This window comes from Protopterus annectens, chromosome 3.part0 (genome assembly GCF_019279795.1).
Source record: "Protopterus annectens isolate FY-2018-M chromosome 3.part0, PAN1.0, whole genome shotgun sequence".
Taxonomy (NCBI): domain Eukaryota; kingdom Metazoa; phylum Chordata; order Ceratodontiformes; family Protopteridae; genus Protopterus; species Protopterus annectens.
The window spans coordinates 679306330-679326662 of record NC_056731.1 but is presented as its reverse complement, the minus strand read 5'-3'; the positions used below and the strand labels follow the sequence as shown (position 1 = coordinate 679326662).

General features: G+C 36.7%; 1 protein-coding gene across 1 annotated transcript in view; it reads left to right on the top strand.

The window, feature by feature from the left end:
* The window catches only part of ADAMTS16 (ADAM metallopeptidase with thrombospondin type 1 motif 16), a 1625291-nt gene that overhangs the window by 744863 nt on the left and 860095 nt on the right, over positions 1-20333 (top strand). Inside the window, exon 15 of the mRNA XM_044065078.1 lies at positions 11599-11722. Coding sequence (XP_043921013.1) covers positions 11599-11722 — 124 coding nt within the window. The remainder of the gene's footprint in view (positions 1-11598; positions 11723-20333) is intronic.

Genomic DNA, 20333 nt, shown 5'->3' with positions numbered 1-20333 from the left:
ATTTAAAATATTGTTTTATGAGAAGGAATTGGGTTTCAGGTGAGAATTATCTCAAACGCACACACACACACACACACACACACACATATATATATATATATATATATATATATATATATATATATATATATATATTCATTAATTAGTATGCACTGTGCAGTATATGGATTGTCTGTCCAAGAAGGAATTCCTGGTAGTCTAGTGGTTAGGATTCAGTGTCTCACCTCTATGGCCCACTTTGAATTCCTGGTCAGGGATGCTTTGATGTAGGGTTGGGCTTTGGCATAATGGTTAATGTGCACAACTCACATACACAAAGTAAAGGATTTGATTCTCAGCTTTGGGGAATTGGATAGGCTTAAAATGGATCACAAGAGAGGCCAGCCTAATACCTACCTATGAAGTCTTACCTACGGAAGTATACAACTCAACAAAGTTAAAGATTGGCAATAATTAAAGATTATTTGGAAATCCAATTTTCCTTCATTCCGTTGTCTAATATAGGTTTGCAGGTTCATAGGTGTTTACTAGGCTAATGACCAAGGGCCTTTTTAAACCTAGTCATGCATCCCAAATCTCAGTCAAGTTCTGGTACCCTTGATAAGTGTAAGTAGGGGCTTGGATGATGAAATATTTACAAGCAGGGGCCTGGGAGATAAACCATTTGCAGGTTGCCTGTGTCCATTAGAGACATAGGTGCCAAGCTATGGATGAATTTCCTGTTCCCATCCAATTGCTCAAGTTCTACTTGAATTGAGTTAGGGAGGAATTCTGCTTCACACAGACAGGGTAGTCTCTGAGATACATACCTGTCTTTCAAGTTGGTCCTATTTATATCACAGGTAAGGTTTAAGTATTTAGAATGGGTAACTCTGGTGCTTTTTGTTTTGTTGATATGCAGGAGGTCAGTCAGAGTGGGGACTGACAAATGTCCTGTATGCCAAGCACAGATTTCCCCTCAACAGCCTGGAGGAGACAGAATACAACAATAGGGCCTTGAGGTGGTCTGCTTTGACATTTTACTTATGCCCTGTATTTTTTTAGTGAGGAACCTCTGTGGTCATTCCATTTGTTGGATGTGCCTGGTTAGGTATATACCAAAGGGGGCATTGTACTGAATGATAGGTCTGATGAATGCAGAATAGAGTGGAACAATGACTTCCTTGTACCTAGATGCCAAACCTTTGTTTATAAGTTCCACAACATAATGATTTCCTCACTACTGTAAATATGTAATGGTCAAAGGCTAGATTAGTGTCTGTAAGTCCGTGACTACTGGGTCAACCATAAGGGGTGATTTATAAAGTCAGTTTGGGGTCTTAAAATATGCCTTAAAAATTTTAACAATCATTTATTGATTTCATTAACTTTTTTCTTGTCAAAAGTTAAACCTATTCATTGAATAATATATAACATTATTGGTAATAAAATGATTTTAATTAGTAATAGTCTTCCTCAAATGAGGAAAAATAAATTATTCCATTTATTGATTAAAACATTTATCTTCTCCATTATAATAACATTTTTATTAATAATTTTATCCGGATCATTAAAAGTCCTAAATACTTAGTACGATTTCTAACTAATAATAAGTTAGAACTGTTAGCATGAGTATTATTTGGATTTTGATAAAATAAAAGAATACCAGTCTTTGAGTTATTGCATTTCATTTTATAAAATATTAAAACAATTCCTTAGCTCTAGAGATTTCTAGAAAGGATATATTCATATCACATATTTACAAAATATCAGGAAAAATCAGAATTTTTGATTCATAAAACTTATCTTTGAAGTCTTCAATATTAGTATCAGTTCTAATATTGTTTGCAAAAGGTTCTATAACAACATTAAATAAAGGAGATATAGGGCATCCATGTTTCATACTTTTTCTATATTTCAAATCCAGTTGTGAAAAATTAACTTAGTTTAGTATATGCTTTAGGTTTAAAATAGAAAGTTAATATGGTTTAATACTAGAAATTTATAAATTACCTTATAATATATTACATTTATTCAAAAATGTTTGTCTATTAGTGCAAAAAGAAAAAAAAATAATTCCACCATAATGGAAATACTGTCTAATATCTCAGGTTGTGAAACATGGTAAAGATGTAGAAAAATGTGCTTCATGCTGACCTAACTCAGTCACATTGACTATAAACTTTTTATGTCCATTACAGTAAACAGAATAAAAATAATAGATTTATTACTTCACAAAGATCAAACAGGGTTTATTTCAAATAGGAAAACTCATGACAATATTAAAAGATTTGTAACAATTTAGATTTTGCAAATACAAATAAAACTAAATTGTCAATTTTAAGTCTTGATTTGGAAAAGGCTTTTGATCCTTTCAATTGGAATTATTTATTTAAATCTTTGAAAATATATAGGTTCTTTATACAGTCTATTACAATGCTAAATAAATTGTATCTTAAATCTAAAGTACATGGACATTTTGATAACGTTACTTTATAACTTTCTCTGAGGTGTGGCAAGCTTAGAATTAGATATGATTGAGAGAGGTGCATATCATCTCCCACTGCAAAGTGGCTGTGGGAGTATATCCAGCCATATAAAACGAATTTAGAGAAAATTCCATTTGTTAACCAGATCTCCACCAAACAGACTGGACAAATGGTCAGTAGCAGAACTGTCCCTATCTTGCTGCTGTATGTTTCTTGGTAACAGAACTTGGAAAATAATTCATGTTTTAAAAGAAGTGCAGTCTCTATCTAGGACCCTGTTTAGTCTGTAAGATGCTAGTGCAAAGGATATCCTCAATGATCTGCTTCAGCTTCCAAATTTACCTAAGAAGTGTTTGTTGAGGTCAAATTGCTTAGTAAGTTGGATGGTTGTCAGACATTATTTAGTACATATTATAGAAGTCACGGTGGTGCAGCAGTAGCATTGTCGCCTCACAGCAAGAGGTTCTCCTGTTCGATTCTCGGCTGGAGCGCCTTCTGTGTGGAGTCTGCATCTTCTCCCCGCAGTCGATTGGCATTCGAAAGACATGTGTGAATGGGCATGCCTTCGTCGAAGGTTGGGCATCGGGCTGGCACCTTGGCACCGTAAAAATCTACTGCCAATCATTAGCGGACTGGAGTTCCACTCTGGCGACCCCTAACTGGGAAAAGCCAAAAGAAGAACAACATCAACAATGTTTGGAATAAAAACCTAAATACAGTACACCACTGCAAAGGTAATGGGATTAATAAAGTTGTATTGTTAATTAGGCCACTCCTGTAGCACTTGGGGATAAAGCCCTGACTACAACCCAGGCAATTCTGGTTCCATTAGCAGTTTGAATGATTGACAGAGCAGCAGACTGGGATGGTTCATTTTCACCCTGCAGGGATGGATAGTACTGTTCTTAACCCTGCAGTGATCCTTAATAATGGCTGGGGATGTCATGTATAGGAGTACTGGCCAATAATGAAGAATAGGGAGGGGGTATGGGTGAAATGTTGTGCTGCCCATTGCATGCCTGCTCCTCTGCACACCACACAGACCACACAGGGATGGAGGGTGTAACAGTAATAGTAGGATAGAATCCCCCTCCCTCACTTGATATTAAGGCAGCATCAACCCCCCTTAATGTTCTTAACATCCTTGCTGGCTGTAGCTAAGATGTGGGCATTTGACCGAGTGATATGTAGTGCCAGTTGACCCAGGGAAGGTTGTAGGGCACTGGGACAGCTTCCATGAATTAAAGAAAGAAGGAAAGAGAGGAAGAAATGATGTATGAACGATTGACAATTTTGAGCAATACAGACAGTGCCTGGATAGCAGTTAAACAGTTTTTGTTAAACATTAAAGCAGCTAGCCCACATTTTTATTGAAACTACCACCTCCATTAGGCACTTGACCATTTCACTTGACCAGTCTCTCAAACTCCAAGAACACATTCAAAACCTCAGATCCAAACTCAACTTCCTCTTACTCTGGTCACGAAAAAGTTGCATATTGTATCTCACCTCCTGACAGAGTGGCCATAGGCAGATGTGTCCTTCTTGATCAACTAGTATTCAGGATGCCATTATTTGTCTGCACATCAAACAAAAACACAAGCTCCATGCAAATCTTATAAAAAATAATATGTCCTTTCATTACTATCCCCATCTTTAGCACCAGTGGCAGACTTTATCTAAACCTAAATGACTGCCCATACAAGCTAGATTGAACCTTCTTCTTAGTCCCCTACTTTTCAAACTACTCCATTAAGACACTCAGTTATTAACTATTCTTTACTGGGGATTGGGCCTGCAGGGACATGAGGATGGAGAAGCTGTGTTAGCTGCTTCAAACTAGATTACATGGTATACCCCAATCAACAATTCACAAAGTGATATGCGGCACATGCAGAACATACACTGTTGGGATACATAGTATACAGGTAAATTTGATTGAAAGTTAACTTTTCCTTAGTGAAATTTAAAGAGGAAGAAGTTTTAACTAGTGAAGTACATGACTCAGATGTGAAACTTTTGCAACATTGTTCTATAAAAGGAATTGGTGCCAATGCATACAAAGGAGGCATGCAAGCAGAAAGTCAAAGATTTATGGCTTTTTTCAATGAAGGTGTGCAGCTGTTGAGTTGGTATATATAAGCATTTATTTTTCATTTTGTTTGTTTATTTCAGACTGGGTCAAATTTAATGAGATGTAGTGAAACATGGTCACTGTTGTTCATATGTAGTATCAAACTAAAAGATGGGACAATCTCTTGAATATAAGAAAATGTATGGTTGTATGTCTGTTTGTTCATTCTTTGTGTAATAAGTCTGTAAGAGTGGTTATACCACTATATTGTTTCACATAAGTGAGTTTCAGAGACTCATACTGTTTATAAGGACAAGTTATACTCTCCTAGAAAAGTATCCCATTAAGGTTTGCATTTTGAATCTACCCCTCCAGCATGTCCTAATTAATGCATGTGGTCGAGTTTTCTCCGCTTGTTGTTGGCTTGATCTGTTTTTCACTTGATCATTATTTTGCATTTCTGCTCACTTTAGAGAAAAGGTTGCAGCTCCTTCAAGGTAATCTGTTATTGTTGACTGGGCACTTCAGTACAGTTTTAGGCAGTTGTCATAATTACACTATGGATATTCACAGGCCGGGAACATTGTGAGTTTCTTATGTACTACAAGCTGTTCTTACTAATAATGCTTTCGTGGATATTTAGTATGCAAAATCCTCCACTTATTCTGGCTTTCTATATTTTGACATAAAATAGAAATAATTTTGACTCTCCAAAGTTATTATTTCAGGTGTATGAAATTTATTGTTTCCCTTAAAACTTAAAAAAACATGCATATTTAATGTTGAATCCCATCTGCTTTTTTTGGACAGTATTTTCAAGAAACTCAATGATTACATGTTGAGAAATACTATTATATAATTAATAAAATAACATATTTTTATACAGCATAATTCTAAATAATTGTTTCTTTTACAAATGGCCAGCTTTCATTTTTCTTTTATTTCCTTTGTCTTTTCCACTGTAAACGGTAGACAGCTAAGCTAAATACTTTATTTGAATAGTTAATAACTGATGGTCTTTTAACAGCCAATTATGATAACTTTTCTTTATGGTGATCTTTATCTGCCTCAGGTATGGAGTTCGTAATCACAATGCAAAAGTATTCTTTCCTTCTCTGCAACATATATATCGCTCTATAGAGACAACCTCTCAAGTTTTCGCCTATTAGCTAAACTTATTTATTTATTGACATTTGATTACTAGGAAAGTAAAGCAAGAAGAAATCTATATAAATAACCATATATGTAGTTGATCCCTTATATATTTTAGCAGATTAATTTCAAGACATATATTGTTATCAGGAAAATTGTTCTGGTTTAGAATATCAACAGTTATTGCAAAATAAATCTCATTATATTGTGTGCTTTTATAATACTGTAGTTTGTAAAGATTTTTTTTCTAAGAATATACTTTTTATACCTAAAAATAAGATCATAGCCATGATATCTTTCCTAACAAACTTTACATTTTATAAGTAGTTAATGCTGGTCTTCTTGAAGCTTTTGCAATAATCCAGTGTCCCTGTTTTTTTTTTTTTCAGATAAATGTTTTTGTGCAGTTAAAACTATTTTTCACTCAAACCAAATAAGGAGCCCTCTGACAAAAATAGTTATTGTCCCATTACCCTGTTAAACTTAGATTACAAAATGCATATCTAGTGAATTAGTAGCTTGTGCAGGTAAATATTTAACAGATTTAATAAATCCATCTCAAGTTGGCATTGTACCTATGAAGGATATGAGTGTGTTAAATCAAATAAGAAAAGTTCATACAATCTGATACTGCTTCACCTAGTACATGTTTTGGTTTTATTTTGTGATAAAACTGAACATCAGTATATGATCAGCATTTTGGGACTTTTTCAGTTGCCAGCTAATTAACTGTGCCTTAACAATACACAGATTTTCTATGTCTTCTAAAGGTGTTTGGTTCTCCATTAAAAGAATATCATATCAGTATGTGGGGATGTCTGTTTTCTCATGCCCTGTTTATTTTATAACTAAACTAGTTAGTGTCATAGATGTATAGTAGTCATGTACAACTCATTTCCATATATCTGATTTAAATGTCTAATATTGTATAATTGTAGATGACACTCTTCTTATAATCTCTGATACTGAAACTCTATTGCTGCCTTCTTTGAGCTAACTATTAAAGTATTTAAGATTAATGGATATGCCATTAATATAGTAAAACAAATATTTTAGTTCTCAACTCAAAGAAAACATCTAGAACCTTCTGATTGTGGCACACTTTAAATTTCATGGTTGGCTAGGTCATAGAGATGTTTTATCAAGTATTATCTGCTCATAAAAATACAATTTCTAACAACACAATGTCTAATTCAACAATGGATAATGAATATATATTCCCTAATTGGGCATATTAATTCTATAAAGTTCAGTTGAATTTTTCTTCTGTAATTTACATTTTATTCCAAGTTTTGAGGTGTACTCTAAATGATGTATGATCTGGAGAAAAAAGACTGTGGTTTACAGAGATCCCTGAGAAGTATTAGTTGAAGATCAAGATTTTACAGGTGTTGAGGGTCATGAAGAATTATATGTATATGTACAAATATGGACCAGCTGTTATACATGGAAATGTGGGTTATGTTATCATTGCCTTGACATTTTATTCCAAATTGTATACATGACATTTGACTATGGTTGATCTACTATGTGCACTGTCTTGTAGATTTGTATCAGCCTTCTGTTCATTTAATCTGTATTTCAGTAAAAATATATTTCCTATTTTTTTATGATTTACTTTTCCTACAGTTTAGGGTAGCAATAATTAACTTGATGTATACTTTATCAATGATTATAAACTGGAGGTTCATATGACTATATAGCGCATTACTTTCTTCCTTAGGTTAATGTTTCCATATTATATGTACATTTTTATAAGCTTCCTTTTTAATTAAACCTAAATTGCAACATACATTTTCTAAATGAATCACTATATTTTATAATACATGAGATATTTTTCCAGATATTCTATCTGTTAAATATATATGTCAAGATAGGGTCTATATTAGAATCGCGAAAGCTGACTTTCGTGAATACAAGTTAATCGACACATAAATGTCAAAGTCCGAAAACAGCGAAGTACAAAAAAAGTGAAAATAAGAATGCTGAACGTATTCCCGGAAGCAACAGCGCCATACAGTAAGGTAAACCTAAGTGAACAAACCTAATGTAAAACACTTTTTCAAATGTTTTTGCAGGGGGGCAAGCATCCCTGCACCCACCACACCCCCCCTACTTAAATATCCCAACTCCGTGACTGCACTAAAGTGGGGAAAAGGATTTATTTCCTATCCCCACGATCACCCTGCTGGCTAAGAAATCACGTTCGGCATTCTGAAATTCGCTATTTTTGTACTTCTCTGTTAGTACATTGACATTTATGTGTTGATGAAGTTGTAGTCGTAAAAGTCAGCTTTCACGATTCTAATATAGACCCGTCAAGATGTACAGTAATTGTAACCCTGATTCTGTGCATTATGTTTCACAGATAACTCATAGATGGAAATGATTCTCTAATGACTTAGAAATGATTAGTGATTTGCTTAGATCAACAGATTAATAGGCTCATACAGAAATAGAATAATTCAGCATAAAATATTTAATTAGGCCAACTGATTTCTAGACAAAGTAGGATGGGCTTATTGTAGTAAGCTATTTTGGCATACTAGTGGAAAAGCTGGTACATGGGTGCATGTGTGCTGGAAATGATCCCAAATAAATTCACTATTAGTGAGGACTATAAAATTATTACCATCTATGTCTGTGTTTTCCTTTCAGCTGTGACAGTATTATAGCTATTAGACCCAGAAGAATGTACTCCTTTTACAAAAGAAAATAAACTCTTTTACTGTCCTTCACGGCAACCAGACATATAATGTTATTATTACAGAACCATGAAATTTTCATTAAGTACAGTCATAGTTGTTTCTTTCAGAAATAATATACTTTGAAAGATAACATTTGGATGATTGAAATTAGCAAAAGGGAGATTAGGGAGTTCTTTTTCCCGTTACTGTCTCTTTTTTTATCTCTCTATCTTGCCTTTTTTATTTTTATTGTTTATCACAAAACTCTGTCACTGATTTTGGTATGAATACCTGCCAATGTTATTGTCTTTATTCTAAAATGATGTAAAAAAACAAAAGGTAAGAAGGGACAGTGTGTTGCCAGCCCTATTTCATGTGACTTGAATAGAAGAGAAGAGAATGGGTCCCCTATGATCTAAGGCAGAGGGCCAATATAATGGGACCCCTATGATCTAAGGCAGAGGGCCAATATAATGGGACCCCTATGATCTAAGGCAGAGGGCCAATATAATGGGACCCCTATGATCTAAGGCAGAGGGCCAATATAATGGGACCCCTATGATCTAAGGCAGAGGGCCAATATAATGGGACCCCTATGATCTAAGGCAGAGGGGAAATATAATGGGACCCCTATGATCTAAGGCAGAGGGCCAATATAATGGGACCCCATGATCTAAGGCAGAGGGCCAGTGGAAATGAAGGAAATGAAAGGTGCAAAATGGTTTCTGCACACTTCAGTACATCTAAGTGATCTCAAAGAGATTAACAAAAACTCTTGGATGTGGCTAACTAAATTGGAGGATAGTACTTACTATTGTATTGCTCATCTGTTGGGATTTTGTGTTCTAAAAGCAAAGCACAAGGTGTCGGTATGATGACATACTGTATTCTTTAAACTACCAAAGCAATAACCGACGGCGTGGTGTGGTATATTATAGCAATAACCCATGCCTGGGTGTGGGTAGTGCTGGATTTACTGATGGTTGGTGTGGTTTGGTCATGAGGGTGAAGCCCGAGGGACCAAACAAAGCCAACCATGGGTAAATCCAGCATTACCCACACCCAGAAGTGGGTTATTGCTATTATACAATGACATTATTTAAGAAAAAAAAATTACTTTTCTTAAATAATGGCATTGTATAATGCCTCCTTGCTGCCCTTCTGCAGCTGTCTGGTTTTCTGTGGCAGTTCTGATGTACTGCGCATGCGTATGCCTATGCAGTACATCAGAGCTGTGGGCAAAAGCAACAGAGAAAGCAAGATCTCCATTGCTTTTTACTGTTTCGCTATGTTAAATGGGTTTAACATAGCGAGACAGCTTTAAAATAAGCAACGGAGATATCCGTTGCTTATTTTAAAGCTGTCTCGCTATGTTAAACCCATTTAACATAGCGAGACAGGTTTAAAAAAAAAGCAACGGAGAAAGCAAGATCTCCATTGCTTTTTACACACTGTGTCGCTAGGTTAAAGGAGTTTAACATAGCGAGACAGCTTTAAAAAAAGCAATGGAGATCTCTGTTGCTTTTTTTTAAACCTGTCTCGCTATGTTAAACTCTTTTAACATAGCGAGACAGTGTTTTAAAAAAAGACATACTAATGGAAAAAGTCCGGGCGACCTGACCTTTTTCCATTAGTCTAAGTCGATTTACGCACATTTTGGAATATTAATGGGGGGTCATGGTATAATGAAGATTTACCCATGGCTGGTGTGGTTTAATCATGAGGACAGAGTCCGACTGATTAAATAAAGCCAACCGTGGGTAAATTTCAATATACCACAACCACGGAGTTGGTTATTGCTATTATACAATGACATTATTTAAGAAAAAAAATACTTACTTTTTTTTAAATAATGTCTTTGTATAATAGTGCATTACTGTTCTTCCGCTGGCTGTGGTACACTGCTTCCCTATTTTGATGTACTGAGCATGAGTATGGGACTTGCGTCCCATGCATACCAAGTACATCAATGCTTACAAACGAAAGCAACGGAGAAAAGAAAGTTTCCGTTGTTCCGTTTTTTTCTCTCTTTTTTTTTTATTTGTTTAAAAAAATATTTTGAGGACTTTATACCAATGGAAAAAAGTCCGGACGACCGGACCTTTTTTCCGTTGGTATATTGTGGGATTTAAATCAGCGTGTACATTTTGGAATATTAATGGGCGGTCATTGTATAATTACCATTAATCAGCATACCTTTCAACTGTCCAGACTTTTACAGAATGTCCAGGTTTTTGTCTCATACTTTTGATCTTTTCCTCATAAAGTTTTGTTTTTCTGGCAAATCATTCCCATGTCATTTCAGACTGACAGACATTTGAGTTTCAAACCTCATGCTCTTCAGAAAATTCATGTAATGTAAACCTTATTATTCTATCAACCTTCTAAGTTTGTAAGAGCAATATTTCAAAAATGTCTCTATTTTGAGCCTTTGACCCCCCCCCCCCCCCATTATCTATGGCTTTGTCCAGCTTTCTTGCTGTAAGAGGTTGTTAAGCAGACTCTTCAAATTTACTGGCACTGGCCGAGCAGGCAGCAACACTGTGTAACACTTGCAAATATAGGAGGATTTACCTTCTTACACAGGACCTTTCTCCAGACCTGCATTGTACCATGCAAACTTCTGAATTTTGTCAATGCCCTGCAACAGTCTGGAACACTAAAGTTTAAAAAACAGTCTGACATATTCAGTCCCTCTGTATTAGCACCTCTCATCACAACTCTAAATGGATATACTGGATAAATTATCTCCATCTCAAGACTTGTGATGTAGATTTCATTACCTGTGGTAATATAATTAAGCTTAGTATGGCATCATTTGAATCCATATTGCTCAGACATTTAATTGTTGACAATAGAAGCAACTTTCGCTATTGTGTGACATACAGAAATTACTACAGATGACTGTTGTTCATTTTCACAAACCAATCTGTTATACTTGCTGCTTGTAGTAAATACTGCCCCTGTCCATATGCTGAAGTAGGAACTGTAAGCATGCATTTGGTATGTACTGCTATAAGTTTTGTTTTAATTATCTGCTTGCATTTCTGATGTTTTCTTCCTTATTGTACTATTTTTCCATTGCCTTAGTAGATTTTAGCTGAAAGTGCAAGTTTATAGTTCAGTCCACTTACCTGCTAAATAAATAAATAAATTCTGGTGCATGTCAAGTTTCCCTCATAACCATGTTCTAAGTGCTGTAACCTTTTTTTTTTAGACAGTTGGTTGTGACCGTGTTTTGGGTTCCAGCGCACGTCTTGATGTTTGTGGAGTATGCAAAGGTAACAATTCAACCTGCAGACTTTACAAGGGAGTGTACAACAGGCAACATTACACAAATCGTAAGTGACACATTGTTGTCTTTTTTTTTTCCCTCAGGAAACGACTGACATTTACTTTGAGGTTTTAATGTAGTTATTTTCCATTAAAAAAATCTCCCAGTCAGACTCGGCTAGCCATAACCATCCTGAGTGTTTTAGTCATTATTTTAAAAGCCTAGTTTGCTTAAGGGAAATGTGTAGCCTCTTGTCAAGCTATGCAGTGTAAAAGCCCAACTGTCTGACTCTGAAGCAGGTAAATATGTCTACTCGCAGTATGGCTTGAAATGGTTAAGGTCTTGTCATTGCACTGTGAAGTATTCTCTTGATACCTACGCATGCATTCATCCTTGTCCCTTTTCATCATTTGTGTATCATGTGAAATTTATTGTACATGCATGTTTTGTATTTAGTGATTGATAGAGCAGTGTGTCTGTTCCTCATTCAATGCTGGCAAGGAGAAAAATAATCAGTTTTGCTGTTGACTTATCAGCGAAGGCAGTTTAGTGTTTTGTTTGTTTGTTGTGTATAACTTTATATGTGCATGATTTCAGATATGTTTAACTACTGCCCTGATGCAAGGCAGACATCTACATCATGTGTAAAGGTTCCTTTTAAAACAGCAGAATAATAAGGAAGAACTACTTGAATTTTTGAACTTTGCAGGGGTTAGGTAGTAGTCGATAAACTCCTGCTTTTTTCCTGAGATAAAGAATGTTAAAAGAGGAATACAATTCATAATGGTAATGCAGTAAAAAAAGGACTGGTATTAGGGCTAAGCAACTCTACTAAAGGCAGAAAGAAAATGCAGGCAAAATGTAAAAAAGAGAAGAGACTTGTAAAAGACAATAAAGAACATTAGGACTGAATAGTGATATGCAGAAGGTGGATATAAATGGCGCACTTGGAATGTTTGCTAATATGCATGTTATTGCTGTCCAACTATTAATATAAATATATACTTCCCCAAAGACTAATCAAGAAAAACAGCAACACAGCTACAGGAGTTTCGGTGCACAGACATACATGTACACAGCATTCCAGATGCTCTGCGATTCATTGCACAGGAGTCTATGTGAGAAAGCACTCAACATATTGGCTTATAGAACTGTATGTCATGCCAAAAAGCCTAATTGTGTTGAACATAATGTCTTGAATGAAGTCCTCACACTGGTTATTACACTCATTTGCCAGAACAACATGCCAATATCTTAAACTATATTTGTAGAGCATGAAATGTTTCAGTGTGTTGCTTTTCCCCATCCTTTCGACTTATATCTATCAGGTTCTAAATAATATTTTTATATTTATGTCACATAAAACTGCACCTGCTATGAAGTAATCACTTATAATCAGTTACATATCCTGAATTAACGATATTCCAGTGTCATTTTATTCTTTCTGAATAGAGTATTTGTTATAATATTCAGAAGTCCCACCTAGAATTCCAGAACTAAGTGCGTTCATGTTGGGTGCTCCCTTATACCACCTCAATCTGTAGGCTAACAAACTTTTTTGTCTGTTTTATATTTGTATTTTAACCAGCGGTCTTCACATATGCAGACTGGAAGTCATGCCGCCATGAGTTATGTGGAATGCTGTTAGTTAGACGGTTGCATTTGTTAATTTTATTAATTTTTTGACTACGTGAATCAACTGATAAAAAAACAGACAAACGGATAATTTTCAGCTATTGAATGGATATCTAAAAAAAAAAGGAAGAATGCGATTACAAAAGCTAAAGTAACAATAATTACTACTATTTGAATGATTGTACTACCTTCCAGACTAGTGGCAAAAACTTCTACATAATATCTGTATTTAACTAACTACAGAACAATGGTGGTGCAGCGGTTAGTGTTGTCGCCTTACAGCAAGAGGTTCTCTGGTTCGATTCTCGACTGGGGTGCCTTCTGTGTGGAGTCTGCATGTCCTCCCTGTGGTCGTGTGAGTTTCCTCCTGGTGCTCCGGTTTCCTCTCACATGCCAAAGACATGCAGTAGGTGGATGGGACACTCTAAACTGGCCCTAGGTGTGAGTGTGTGTGCCTTCTGTAGAAGGTTGGGCGCCAGGCTGGCAACTCGACACCGTAAAATTCCACTGCCAATCATGAGCGGACAGATGATCTGCTGTGGCGACCCCTAACCAGGAAAAGCCGAAAGAAGAAGAATAACTAACTACAGGACAAGGAGCTAGAGTACTGGCAATGCTTTATGTTTAGGCTTTGAGCGAATAAAGAATGACTTTAGTTTTCACCTGAAGGGTTCTTAAGTTATTAAAGTAGCACACATTGGGAGGAATGGAGTTACACAGCTTTGCAAAACAGACAGAGACATTTTGCCAGCAAATGCAACACGAACAGCAAGATTGGTAGTGGAGTACTGAGAGCAGAAGAATAGCAAGGGTGGGGTGAAGAGGGCAGGCAGAAGGTATTAGAGGCATGATCACATACGAGATCAATCGGTAGTACAGTACCCCCATTTATTTATGTACCGGCATTTCTGAATTGTGGTACAGAAATTAATTCCAAAACTGCTTCTGCACTCAGGACTGATATGCTTGCTTTAGTGTCCTGTGTGGTCTTCTTTGTAGTAAGCTGCTTGCAACAACAAGCAGTTTGCAGCAGTTTCTAAAAAAGAACCTTTTTTGACTGATACCCCTTATTAAGAAAGAGTACTTGATCAGAAAACTGCACTTTTTTGCCATTCAGCTTAGAGTGAACTTAGAACTGACACCACTGGAGTTATTTAAAATAATTTATTAAAATAGTTATTGTTAAGTGCTTTTGTTCTATATGTGTATTGGAACTAAATTAAGATGTCTGGTAACAATGCTAGGCTTCCTTTTAAAAATATCTCATTCAGTCGTGTTATCATGAGTCTACCAATCACCTGAAAAAGTGATATCTGAATTATGTCCAGAAGCACCCTATTGGAGGCCCTTGGGACTGCCAACAGTTGTATCTCTTCTCACTTTAGTCCTCCTTCAGGAGTCCATTCTTTGCACAGTAACCTAATGTCTCAGTATAAAGACCCTTTTGCTCATGAGAACCATGAGCCTTTTTAATTACCTCCCTTAAGTTCAGTATGTAAGGTTCTGAGAGTTAGGCTTGTTTAATAATTTCTTTGTGATTCTCCCCAGTTCTCCTTACAAAGGAAATCTATCATCAATAGATGTCTGTGGCTCAGATTCTGGTATGCTTCTACCACCTAACTCTTCGCTTGGAGAAACTGCTCTAAAGGAATTTAAGTACCTTTTGAAATATGTGTCTCTGTTTCATCCCTGATGCAATTACCTATCTCTTTTCCTGAAGTAACCATATTACAGGCTGTGTTTAATGTTTGGGCATCAGCCATCCCTGTATGTTGCCTCTATGCCTGTCTACTTGTAACTACATGTTCACAAGTTTCTGTATCATTAAAATCATTTCTGATTAAAACATGATCTAGGACATCATCAAACTCTCAGCACCTGCCTGTTCCTTTGTCTCCCTTCCAAATGCAAGTGAACTCTGGCAATAAAACATGAAAAAGTGTTTTTTGCCAAAGATGTAACTGGTGTGGACTGCTTGAATAAGTGTTGTTCCTTCTTAACAAATGCAGGCTTGACAGTAGCTCTACTTAATGCTGTGTCCTTCTTCACAGTGGCCTCTTTTGCCACCACCAGGACAAGGTGTGTATCACTGAGGTAGTTTGGAATATTGGATGTCTCCAGACAACCCACTACTACCATAATAAAACCTCTGCTAGCTAACTCTGATACCTTCCATTCCCTGCCATGTCATTGTAGACATTTGTAACTTAAATGCTCCTCTTGGATAAAGTTAAAACATCTAACCTCAAGACCTTGGTGTTTACTAGAAACTAGTAGCTTCTTCCTTTGCCTAAAGAACTTGCTGTGATAGGTTAGACTGCACCAGTGGGTTCTCTTATAGCCAGTTAAAGTGCTGGGTACCCTTTCTACTGAAGTTGGCCTCGATGAGTAGATAGACATCACCCTTTCTGCAGACTTCTACAGCACTGGTATGTTCCCAGTCTGTCATGCTTATTCTGATATACTTAGGCATAACGTCATGTACTTGTGCCCTTTGGAAAAGGTCTCTCAACTTTTTAAAAAGAGTAATTTAATATTCACTTACCCACTGATTAAAAGAAATACTTAGTTCTACAAAGGATTAACTCATTGATACTGTCTTCTATTTTCCTCCAAACTGTTCCCTGTAAGCTTCAGCTGTTCATTTATAAGATTCTCACAAAACATGCTTTAGTTTTAGAAAATCATAACAATTAGTATCACTTAACTTAAGCTGAGCAGGTATTGCCTTATCCGTTAAGATTTAAAAAACCTTTATTATTGCTCGGGTCTGTTTGGTGCTGACTATGCAAATATTCAAATGCCTGAAGAAAACAGTCAAAATCATTCCCATCTTTATAATGAAGAAGCTTAGTACTGACCTTGGATTTCAGGCCTGAGTTTTCAGTGCAGACTCCTGCATCATGTGGAAGATCCTTTTCTTGTGCTGATGCAGTTCTCAGTGTTGCAGTTTTGCCGTCTCTCTGCTCACACTTTCTTTACTGTTTGCACTCTTTCATTCTTTTGATTGTTTCAAAATATTGCATCTCCATCTGCAGTTCCATTTGCCTCAGTTCAGGCTGTATTTTAAGGGCATGTGTGGATGGATTTGGCAATTGTAATGCATGATGTACAGCTACACCCTCTGTAAGGCAGGTAGAGAAGGAGGTCTCAGAGCAGAGACAAGATGGGCAATAAACGACAGAGACAGGTCAAACAGTCCGATGCAAGGTGCCGAAGGTTTCATTTTTAACCTTTCTTCAGTAACTTTAACCTCTGAGCAAAAAAGTGCGCTGAATAAAGGACTCATCTTTATTCCAGCTGGTAACTCTACACTAAATGATGTGTTAATTAACTTGAAATTGTTTGTCAGGAACATTTCTTTAAAGTTACAGTTTGGGAATGAAGACGGTTTTAATGCTTGCATGTTCAGGAAGCCTGGTGTTTTTACACCTGTCAATACACCCTTGGTTGAAGCATTTTTTAAATTGTGTACTGATGATGTTTACACTTAGTTTTATAATCCTTCTGGTAATGATATGAAAAACAAGAGGGTTAGTAATAATTTGAGTCAGGAAGAATTTTCCTCTCTGATTGATTTAATTAAGTGCAATGATATTTGCTTCCGCTGACAGAGGTGGTGGCATAGTTGTGATGAATGTGTCAGATTATTTGGATGCTATGTTCTTGATGCTGAGTGATGACTCTACTTATACTAAGCTAGACAGACAGGGAATAGATAGACAAACAGCTGATATGAATGAGAGAGATGAAGGTCCACTTATGGGTGGTGCGATTGAAAGAGGCTTGTATGACTATTTCATGGTTGAGAATACGGTAATACCAAAAATCTATGGACTTCCAAAGGACTATAAGAATCTGTTGCATCCACCTATGCAGCCAATAGTGTCTGGCAGGGGCTGGGCCATGGAGCCTATGTCCATTTGTGTCGACAGGCAACTGCGTCCAGTTTTTAATCGAATGAGGAACATCCTGAGAGATACTAGGGATTTCCTCAGTAAGTTGTATAGATGGTCCATTACAGACTATAGAGAAGAGGCCCTGATGGTTATGTTAGACATTGCCTCCCTCTTTACTTGCATTCCAAATGATGCAGGTATCGATAATGTTCAAACAAATTTGGGCAGGAACCCTGCTTTTGGTAGTGATAAGATCTACTTGATCTGCACTCTGTTGGAACTTATCTTGGAGCATATTTGAGAATGAGCACTTTTTGCAACAAAAAGGGGTAGCTATGGGCATGCTATGTGCCAATAGCTATGCCAATATGGTAATGGCAGAATGGGTGCTGCAAAAAGTTTTTTCTGATAGCAACAGTTTCATACGTTCTGTACTTTATTATGGCCGCTATGTGGATGATTTGTTTCTTGTTTGGGGGGACACAGTAGAAAGCCTTGACCAGTTTGTGTGTTACCTCAACAGTACTACTGACTTTCTTCGGTTCACTTATGAATGGTCCTCAGAATCTATCATTTTCGGATGTTATGGTACATAAGACTGCAGGAGGCTTGCACACTAGAGAGTTTGTTAAGTCATGCAAGACTAATAACAGCGTACACTCACGCAGCATGCACCCCAGCAGAATGTCCTGAAAGGACAGTTCTTTAGGACAGCAAGACTGATCACAAAAGACAGTGATATGTATGACTCCTTTGATACACTTACTAACAATTTGTTAGATAGAGGGTACAGTAGCACTGAGATAGTGACTGCACAGAATGATGCAATTATGTTGAGGGGTACACGTAAAAGATCTTACTTTAATGAGAGAGTAGAGGACTCTGCTCCTTCTACATTGAAGCCTACTCAGCTGATACGTATGACCCTCACATACTCTAAGGATTCAGGACATATTTGTGAAGTAATTAAGAAGTACTGGAGGATCTTGGCTTCTGATGAGAGATGTAAGGGGCTGTTAGGAGACTTACCCTCCTTTTCTTTTAAGAATCACCCCTTCGATAAAGAAAATGTTGTGTTATAAGCCTCTGTCTGGTGGTCAGAGGAATATAGTTAGTCAAAGGGTAGGTATGTTCCCATGCCATCACTGCAGTGCATGCAGATATGTAGACACAGATGATCAGTTTGTACATCCAGACACAGGACAGGTGTTTAATGTTAGACTCTATGCTGACTGTAGTAGTCAAAATATCGTGTATTGTGCATCTTGTGTAGTCTGTAGAAGTTTCTATGTTGGGAAAACCAGCCGTTGCCTGAGAGATCGAATAATAGAGCATGTTTATGGTATCACCAAGAAAGATGAAAGAAATGCCCTATCTAAACATGTTATGTCAGCAGGATATGAACATTGGTTTAAATTTTTAGTGTTGGAAATTTATACACCAGGTTTGAGAGGTGGTGACATAAGAACTAAGACAGAATGTGTAGAGATAAAATGGATGCATTTGCTTAGGGCTAATGAAAGTAATGGATTAAATGAAGTTATCCCCATTAAGACATTGTTAAGATCACATGACCTTAGACATTAAGCTATATAAATGCATTGTTAGATGGAGTTTTTCATGGATCTGAAGAAGTACCTGTGTGTATGACAGCACTTATCCTGTTTATTTTAACTAGTTTTAAAGTATTTTATTACATTTTTGCCTTGCTCACATCTCTCTGCCTAGCCAGCTATTTATTTTGTTTCCTTTTTCAGTATTTATTTGCTGGTTGCTCTTTTCTGTTTGTTTGGACTTAGAAAATTGAATATGCTGCTACAGATTAAAAAAGTGCCAAGTGACAGTGTCCAAGCAATGAGTAATTCTGTCAACCTCTGAGATCTAAGGAGAGCATTCTTCCTCTTGACACATTGAGGGATGTCCCAGAATGAGTCACCATTGGGAAATATACAGTTAGCAAAATATTTTCAACCCAATTTCTCCTCCATCGAGTCAATGGTACTTTCCCTGTTGCTTAAATTTTAAACTGCAAATAACAGACCCCAGATGAATAGTATAATCCATTCAGTATGCAGATATGGCTGGCTCAGCCAAGCTAAATGTTGGTGTGTGTGTGTGTGTGTGTGTGTGTGTGTGTGTGTGTGTGTGTGTGTGTGTGTGTGTGTGTGCGCGCCTGTCTTCTATTCTCCATAAAGAAAAAAAAAAATCTAATTTCCTTTGCCATGCTGCTGAAGCTGTAGAATAAATCTGCTTTTCCTATATAAATAATTTTCCACAACATTATGATTTATATATCTACTCTTGCTCTGCAGAAAAAAAACAATTATGATTTTATACATTCTTTTTTATTTTACTGCATCATTGCATTTTTGCTAAAAATAAAAAGTGACCACTTTATATGCAGTCCTTCCTGCTGCTTTTGATGTTAACATCATATTATTCAATGCGTGCTGCATAAAATACACAACCAATGTTGTATGGCATGATACATCCTCACTGCTCCCAGGGCATTGGTCAGTGCATAATAAACACATACACTGGAGTGATCTGTTGTGCCTATAGAATTCATTGTGTAGATGTAGAGTTTATCACAGGCTGTACTTCTTTCTTCATTAATATAAATGATGCCTATAATAATTGGGTATTCACTTTCTTTCAATTGTTTTAACTTCTTTTTCTGCAGCCACCCTGGGGTCCACAGTCTACAGTGTCCAGATACCTTGTTGTAGAGATTAAGGTGGGGTATGGCACCATCCTGTTAGTATGCAAGATTTTCCACCATATGCCTGCCTTTAACCCCTCCAGCTACACACAACATGCAGTGACATCAGTATATTTCATGGCCATATTTTGCCAAATGCACATCCTCCACTGGAGACAGAATGCCTGCAGTTTTCTATTGGTTTTGTTACCTTTTGGCTTATAATGGGGATAGTATCAGGACAGAAAACCCACACTTCTTCCAGAGCGGGCAAGCAAAGTATTTAAATCCTTTATTAACACCCCCCCTCCCAGCCAGCTCTTCCAGTGTATGGTCATTCCAGATCTCTTGAGACAAAGCCAGGACTCCTTTCATCTATGCCTCATACATTCATTATTTTTGCACTAAAGATTAGCATCTAAAACATTATGGAAATGTTAACC